Here is a 9,634-nt window from a genome sequence, read left to right as displayed (position 1 = left end):
TAATTTGGAGTATGTTGTTGTTGTTGTCTTGGAAATGGAGGTTTATTATTAATACAGGAAGTTAATATTTATGTTGGTAAGGTCCTAGAAACAGAAGAGATTCTGTCCATTTTTCTGAAAATTTAGTCGTTTGGCTTGCTGAGGGACTTGTCCCTTGAGCGCCAGTCATGGCTTGGTTCGGGTCATGACATTATGTGAGCTTGATATTTCATTAACAGCAGTGGATTTTAAGGCACAACAAATCTGTTGCCAATATCAACGTCGTTGATCTTCACTGTCACACCCATATTACGACGTCTATATATCGGATAGCCATCTTCATCAAAGCTCGTTTGATCAACGAATCTTTTCGGATAAAATTTTGAGCACTTACCATCTTTCATGCAAGGAGAACTCGGTCTAAGTCGACCGCAGGGACCATGGATCATGTACTTAGTGACGACATTATAAAGAGCTAGAAATTTGAGGGGATTGGGTAGCTCGGCACATATGAATTCATCAACAATTTCAACACTTTGTAAGTTTCTTTCCCCGTTAAGCCATAGTAACATGTGTGCATGTGGTAGAACTCTTTTTTGGAACTCAATAGTATACATACCTAAAAAAATACAAAAGCATCATTAAGAAGCCAGACAACAACATGTCCGAGCACAACAGACAAAAATTGAAATGCCAAGCAAGAAATAACATACTTGTACTAAGTGAACCAAAAAACACACCTTCCTTGAGATCGCTTAGAAGGCATTTCAACTTAGCATGAAAAACACGGCAAGAGATATCAGGACGATCAGCGATGGGAATTCGCTTTCGCTCTGTGAATTGCTGAAATTCAGGCCAATTTGGATTACATGTAATAGTAAGGAATAAATCTGGATAGCCAAAATATTTACAGATTGCCATCGCATCCTGACAATGATTAAACATATAACGTCTACTACCAGTGAACGAAGAAGGCAAGATGACTCGTGTCTCAATTGAAGAAGCTTCATCATCACCACGACACATAGCCTCTTCTATTCCTTGAAGCACTTCTCCTCTAATTGTACTTTGCTTTATTCTAATCTCATACAACCTCTGGGACTCAATCATGGTGAAACAGTCAACAACAAATTGATGAAATAATCACCTACACTTGTGAATAATTCCATCTTCTTGCTCTCTAATCTGTAGACAAAAACATATGAATTCCCTGAGAGAAACCTTTGTTCTCCTTCCAGGGACATATCCCTCCTGTTGACCTCGATAAAGAATATTCAACTGGTAACCATTCTCGCCATATGGAAACAACAACGGATACTGTAAAGGCCAATACAGAGAATGAGTTTCATAGATACGTTGCAACTGACCAGCAGTAGATCGAACAATAATGTCACGACCATGATCCGACGAATCAAAATCTCCAACAATTAGAGCAGCAACTTCGTCACAAGAGGGAGTATTGTAAGTTCTTCGATCAATTTTCCTATGCGAATACAACTTCAAAAAGAAGATCTCGGATGGATGACACTGATAGAATTCTCTGACTCTTCGAAATAACTGCGATATGACATTATGAGTATCGATCATTTGCAATAACTCAGTTATCAATTCTTTATCTATCTCAGATGTTTGCCTAAAACAAATATACATTAACCACAAAAATATATTAAAAACCACACAGAATACAATTTTGATATGTTTTGATACATCATTATAAGTCAGAAATGATTAATAACACATTATAACGGGAATAAAACACAATATAACTATGCAATGACAGATATAAACGTGTTTTTCAATGCAAATAACATTAAAAAATTAGGGAAATAAAATAAAAAAAAACTTAACAACAAAACTTCAAACACACATACCGAAAGATTCCCTGCCTATGCATTATCTCATGCTGAGTGTCGTATATATATAATTGCGCAAATTTAGGCTTCTGACCAGGATCCGGGAGCAAACTTTCAATCCGATGATAATTTTGACTAGTTATTATAAATTGCAGTGGACCACTCCCATTATTCACTGAATCCAAAACCTTACCACCAAGATACGTGAAGGCAAACATACTGTTATAAGATCGAATATTTTTTTGGAAATACAAACTCTTCCTATCATGTCCATTAATCAAATTATATAGTAGATCTGGGGGCTTTCGGAGATAAGGTAACTGAATTTTTCCTTTTGAGCAACAAATAGTAAAAACAGGACGATTAATTGTAGAGTCTATTTCAACACGTTCTGATAATCAGAAACACGCCCCACAGATTGAACATTCATAGCTAGGATTCACCAACATCAAGACAACCTGGTAAAGATAAAGCAGAAAAAAACATGCATAACAATAAAAAAAATTATCTCAATTAGATGGCATGAAATAGATTCAACATAAAATGAATAAACCATTAGCTTACTGATATAATATATAATAAATACTTGACTCGTTTAAATTTTGTCAAAAGAATATATCACAAAATACTATTTCTATTTTACACTGTCTGAATAATATCTCATCATGGAAGTATAATGGAATCTTTTAAAACTAAGTAAATAAGATTTCTATTTGACTATTGATTTAAGAAAGAGAGCGTACCTTGTATCTCACTTTGCAAGAACAGAGGATGATCAATAACAGAACCAACTTGACTGAATAAATTTATCGAATGATCATATATTTCTGATTGGTCTATATTATCCATTTTAATTTAAGATAACAACACAAATTTATGTAAATATATATTTCACAACCAAACATAAAAAAAAGTTAATGATGAAATAAGAAATCAATTAATTATTTAATAATCAGCATGCAAATTGAACATTAAAAATGTAATAAACTACAAAAACCAATCTGAATTATTTTAATGCAGATTCAAGAACAGTTTGATTTTAAATAACTATTTAATAAACTACAAAAACCAATCAATTAATTATTTAATAATCATCCATTATTAAATAAGTAAATTTAAATAAAGCTTAATGCAGATTCAAGAACAGTTTGATTTTTTTTAATGTTAGAATAGACTTTGTTTCATTATTTTAATCACTCATACTAACTATCTAGGTTGCAATTAAATAACCTAAGTCACTATTAGAATCATTTTGTATTTTTTTAGACTTTAATCACTCTATTGCTCCATAGAATCCTGTAAAATTTTTAACCAAGTGCGTATATTTTTTTTTCCACTATCAAGGGAGGCATAATAAAATATTTTTATTAACCTCTAGTACTTGTGTATGTTTGAAACAACAATATAAATTAAACCTATATACTAATCTAAATCATTCCATATAAAAATTTATAACAGTGTAAAAAAAATAATAAATCAACAAACCAATCTATTATTAGATATAAATCAAAAGAATTTAAAATATAATTTAACAAAAACAAAATTGGACAGGGATAAAATACTTAAAGATATTATTATACCTGACAAGATAAGATTTGAACTCTGATTAACATTCTGGGACACCTCAACAAAATTTTCTAAAAAATAAAAATAAACAAAAACATTGGAAACATATAAAATAAACAGATAAATTTTTAAAAACACAAAGATTAACTAAAAAATATAGGTAGAGCAAAATAATTACCCATATAATCATTAAAAGAGAGAGCAGGCATCGAGGAATCGAGGACCTCTAAAACATTAAAAAACAAAAGAAAATTACAAAAGATTCCCATAGATATAAAATCACTGAAAAATAGAACATAAAACACTAAAAATATCACGAAGGTCAATTCAGTACTGACCTCTTACATTTCGATGGTGACTTTGTGTTCGCTTTTTTTTTCAAAGAATTTCGCCTATATTCTCTGGCACGAACAGAATTATGAGACATCTTTGTTACTCGTACTAAAGAAAACAAGAGGTTGAAACATAAATCGCAAAAACTACCCTTAATTCATTGCCCAAAAGACATCCACATTGTTAAGTTCCTATAAGCAAGAGGTAAAAAAAGCGGGGGGTTGAGTGGAAAGAGAACTTGTGAAACACACCAACAAAGAACTTATACAACCATGCACACCTTTGATAACGCAGAACATAAAAAAAATAAAGTATTATAATCAACACCAATAACCAATTGACATGAAAAGATAAAGTTGTACAACAATAAAGAAATAAAAATAAGAACTGCCGCATTTCATTAAAATAGTGATAGTGATATACACAATTACATATGGGTATCTCTCCTATGATAAGGAGGATCCCAAGATCTGATACATATCCTAGTATATAACCTAAAGAGGGTACAACATTGAAAATGTGTCCAATTCCTAGCAAAGTCACTATTACAAAAGAAGGAGTTGACAATAGACATAGTTGACAGATGACACGAGCCAACAGAAAAGAAAAACCCCTATATCTGACAATCCTATTTGTTGGACACAATCCAAAAAGGTCAAATTAAAATACCATCCAGCCAGCATGATTATATTTTGATGTATTTGGAATCACAAGCCTTCCTAAACACTTGTAGATATACTATATAAACTACCTACACCTAGACACATCAGCTCAATTCCACACCTTAGATCAAACTCCATTAACCTTGGCAATCTTGAACCCACGCCCATCTACATCAGCAGCCGCCTCTTCAAATTGGGGATTCAGATTCCTTTTGCCCTTGAAGGTGACAACATCATTTTCATGAATAAGCTTCTCTCTATATTTGGAAGGTGCATCAATAACGTGGGACAACACCTCCTATCACAAAGAAATTAACAAAAGGTATGAAAGTCAGTCAAGATATGCAAAATCCATTTAGAAACAACACACGTGAGAAGGAGAAAAAAATATTATATAACAGCACCTGAGTTTCTTTTTCTGGTGAGCTAAGCAATATATCTAGTTCAGCAGAAAGATCATCACTAACAGTATCATTGCTGGGTGTTTTCTCATCTTTTCCATGTTCATCATTAATTAAGGAAGCAAACTCAGTCCTTCCGGAAACAACTGGCTATTTTCCAGCCAGAAAATCAATAAGAATTAGGGATTTAGATAAAATCCCAGAAGACTCACCAGTAACTTTCTCACTTTTGATCAAATTCTTTGATGAATTCTTCTTAACACCAATATCCCCTTCTCCATAGGGAACAGATTTGTGTAAATCAGCCTCCTATTCATATGCCACAAGAGTTTAAAAATACATAAGACCGTAAGAAAAATTCACCACAGCACAATAAATAAAAAAATGAACAAAACATGAATTTACACAATCTAAAAATAATTATATTTATATCTAACCTTTTTTGGAGTAGACTCATCATCAGCATCATAATCGGGAAGCTCAAACATGGCAATAATGGTGGGATCATCACATATTCTCCTAACTCGGAAAGTGCCATAAAATGTATCATGTGGCACACCTTTGGTATCAACCTTCAGCAGTAACTTCTTTCCAATGAGCCCTTGGAATAAGGAAGGATAAGTATCCCCACATACAAGCTATTTTGAAATAATACATAACAAATACAGAGTTTAAATAACACATATCACATCCCATAAAGGGAACAATACACTAAAGAAAACTAAGAACATACACTTGCATATATTTGAACCTCGGTAAACAAATCAGCACATGATTTTTTAAGCAAATAAGATGCCTCACGATCAAAGAGAAGAAAAATACCCTCCCCACTATGATCTTCAACTGTTATTTTAAATTTAAATCTACAGAGAAAAAAAGGAACACAATGATTCGGAATAAATAATACCAAGAAACATTATTTTCATAAACAATCCACAAGACAAAATGAAAAGACATTTTGAAAAAAATTTCTGACCTTGGAGTCACATTAGTTATGTGCTTCAAACAAAAATCACAGTAATATGCACCATTTTGAGGATAGATACCCTTTTCACACACACAAGCAGAATACCACCAATCTCCATCCTCAACAATACCTTGGATTGTACCAAAAATGATAAAAGAACCCTCCTATGCAATCAGCATTTCAAAATTTGTTAAAAATATGAATGGAAAAATAGATCTGGAAATTGTTTTTTAATTTTCCTTTTAAGTTCATTTCTGTATAAAATAAACATAAACACAACTAACTCAAAAGAAGACAACCTCATTGTTATCTTGAAGCTCTTCAACAGTGCATTTTCTAGTTAAACGCATGAAATCATCTTCCAAGGAGACAACTTTACCCTCATTTGCAATAAACAATGGCTGGGTACCATTGACACCTTGCTCAACCATACTAAAAAAAATATATGCAAATACTTGTACTTGTTATTCCAAATTGGTTGTAAATAAAGAATACAATAAAAATCAACAAAATAAAACATCCTAACCTCTGCCTGAATTCAACAACTTCAGGAAGATCAGGATTAAATAATATTTGAGTGGCATACATCACATTTTGAAGGCCTACTTGACCTACAGAGCAACATAGAAATAGTCTAGCAAAGTTTATTGCAGACAACACCAAGAGTAGCAATGAGATGTACAAAAAAGAAACAGTTTACCTCTAAAGAACTTGACTTTAGCAAGTTGAATCACTACAACAGGCTGCTCCACATAGCCAGAGGTAAGAAAATGATTTACTTGATTAACATAGTCCCCAAACAATGCACATCGCATTGTAAGACTGAAACTCAAAACATGACAAATGATCAAACAGAAAATAAGAAAAAAAGATTATTAAAACATAAAGAGAAACCAGCAGAAATGACTCAATCAATATACTCTTTTGAACTTAATTCAAGCACAATCATTTTCACAATTTTTCCCTCTTTTGCATATTCTTTCTCTTCTTCCACTAAAGTTAAAAGGCCAATGACATCTATTCCAAATAAACACAACCTATTAAATATTGAAACCATTTGTTAAAAAAAATTTGAATAACAACAAACCAAGAAGATAGACACACCAACTAAAAAATCATAATCTTGGGTCATGTTCAGCAGCTCAGAAAAAGGAAACATGTTGAAATAAGTCTTAGGGATAACATCTTCATCAACAGCTACAACAGTGGTTCGGTGAAGAAAAACCAATTTGAATTCATGAGAAGTTGCTCTATAACTACCATGATTTGACACAACAGTAAAGTATGTCATTCTATAAACTTGACCTTCAACTATATGATCCCTAAACCTATTAAGGAGTGATTTCTTAATTGTAGCTTGAATTTTTTCACACTGAAAATTCAACAAAAGAACGAAATCAGATCAGTGAAACACATCATTTAAAACTGAAAACTTAAAAAATAACAACTAAGATCATATTTAAAAGAGAAGCTAATAGGGTCTAACATGCTCATCAAGGAGAATCATCTCCATTGAGTTAGGAACATCATGATTCCCAAAAGAGGGTACAACCCAAAGCCTTAGAACCCTAACTTTCAGCCTCCAAGCCTCTCTAGGAGGATGCATCTTAGAAATCATATCAAATAGAGGAGGCATTGCAGAAAAAAAAAAGAAACAAAGGAGGTAAATAGAGTTGATGAAATAGATCAAATGTAAACAGAAAAATTCTGATGTAGACAAAGCTTAGGAGGAAATAAAACAAAGCAGAATATTTGTGCATTGAATGTGCATCACCAACCATCCTTTTATAGAAAAAATCAAGGGCTTTAGGCTCACCTTTTTTAATTCAAATTGAATATGCAAAATGGAGGGAAAATAAAACATGGGTCCATATGCATCTCCATTCAATGCCATAGAGACAACTAATGAGAGGGGCAAAACCTGAACCAACACAAAAATAGTAAAAACAATTGAAACTTTCAAGAAATCAAGAAATAGGGACCAAAAAATGAGATATCACACCATACCTGCTACAGTGCACCTACATGTCATCACACCATAGGGAAGGCAGTCATCAACTACCCCAAACAATCATTGTACTCATGGCAATGAGACTTGGTAAATGTCTTAGGTAGAGATACATTGGAAACAGCAAAATGAATGAGGAAAAAAAGTATACATAAACATCAATAAAAATCTGTCAATCACATCAACATTCAGGAAATGGGTGAGATTGAAACCTCATACCTTGATAATGATTGCCAAATTTCCAATGAAGAATAAATAGCACAACCTTATTATGTGTGCAGAAGACATTTTCATGGGACGAGTAGCTGGTGGATAGATTTTTCTTTGGATAAAGAGATGGGCTAGTTAGATAAACAATACCATGGAGCCATTTTACTCGCACAAGGCCATTCTTTTCTCAGTGAACCTCTTAAATTCAGTCTAAAGAGCTGTATGTCCATCCAACAACTGATATATAAAATAATATTTACACAAAGAAAAAAAATGTAATGCAATTCAGTTGAACTCAAAAAATAAATAAATGACCAGCAGGCTATACATAAATTTCTGTCAATCACATAACCACGGATAGAATACATTAACCACAAAACTAATTCTTTGATAATGATTCTCACAACCCACATGCAACCAGCAATTCATTTTAGGTAAATTTAATGGATTTGATGGACATAGCTTAAAAAAAAGATTCATCAATGACATTATTGAATCAGAATTGAAATGGGAATGCAAGACTTGAACAGGAGAGAATGGAATTGGGACGAAAAAACTTGAATGGGAGTGGCAAAAGCATATTCCTTTAAAACAGAAGCACACAAATTCATGACAATCAGCTCTACTTCTATGCAACAGGCGAAATATAGAGCACTATTTGCATAACCAATAAAGAATTCAAATGCAAGTTAGTTGACTAACAAAAGCTTTCATCAAAATGCAAATCAAAATGCAAAAAAATCACGAAGAAGCTATCAATCAATTCCTATCAATCACATTACCACTCATCAAATAAACTACCTAGAAGAGAATTCCCTAGTAACACAAACAGTGGAATGAGGCCATCTGATTGTGAGAAAGCCACCTCCTTCCTATTAATCACATCACCACTGACTAAATAGATATAAAATAGAATGAAATTGACCTAAACTCAAAACATCAAAACATATAAATAAACAACCAGCAAGCTATACATCAATTTCTGTCAATCACATCACCACCAATAGAACATATTAGGTACAAAACCCATTCCCTCATCATGATTCACACAACCCAGATGCAACCATCAATTCACTTGATCTAAACTTGATGGATTTCTTGAATATACAGAAAATAAAAAAATAAAAATAGATTCATGAAATTTTAATATTGCATTCAATAGGTCTACTCTCAATATAATTATGAGAGTGCTTCATAAAATTTGAAATCAAACATAAAATGAACGAACATGATCCTGAATACAGAAAATAGTATAAAAACTAAATGGATTTGTTGAATATATACAAAGTAAAAGATTAAAAATAGATTCATCAGTGGATATATAGGATTTAATGGTCTACTTTGGATATAATTAAATGAAGCACACAAATGCATCACAATTAGTTCTACTTGTATGAAAGAGGTTCACCTTTTTTAATTCAAATTGAATATGGAAATACAGGAAAAACAAAATATGAGTCCATATCCATCTCCATTCAATGCCATAGAGACAACTAATGAGAGGGGCAAAATCTGAACAAACACAAAAACAGCAAAAACAAGTGAAACTTTCAAGAAATCAAGAAATAGGGACCAAATCACACCATACTTGCTACAGTGCACCTACATGTCATTTCACCATAGCAAAGGGAGTCATCAACTACCCCAAACAATCA

At 32.6% G+C, this 9,634-nt stretch overlaps 1 protein-coding gene across 1 annotated transcript; it reads right to left on the bottom strand.

Annotated features, from left to right (window-relative positions):
• Window positions 1-227: 227 nt before the first annotated feature.
• Window positions 228-2,050, bottom strand: LOC140183594 (uncharacterized). Its single transcript, XM_072232053.1, has 4 exons — window positions 1,851-2,050; window positions 1,201-1,612; window positions 693-1,074; window positions 228-598 (listed from the first exon to the last, which is right to left on the bottom strand). The coding sequence occupies exons 1-4, from the start codon at window positions 2,048-2,050 to the stop codon at window positions 228-230; spliced, it is 1,365 nt and encodes a 454-aa protein (XP_072088154.1).
• Window positions 2,051-9,634: the final 7,584 nt, after the last annotated feature.

This window comes from Arachis hypogaea, chromosome 3, assembly GCF_003086295.3.
Source record: "Arachis hypogaea cultivar Tifrunner chromosome 3, arahy.Tifrunner.gnm2.J5K5, whole genome shotgun sequence".
Taxonomy (NCBI): Eukaryota; Viridiplantae; Streptophyta; class Magnoliopsida; order Fabales; family Fabaceae; genus Arachis; species Arachis hypogaea.
This window is presented reverse-complemented; position numbering and strand designations above follow the sequence as displayed.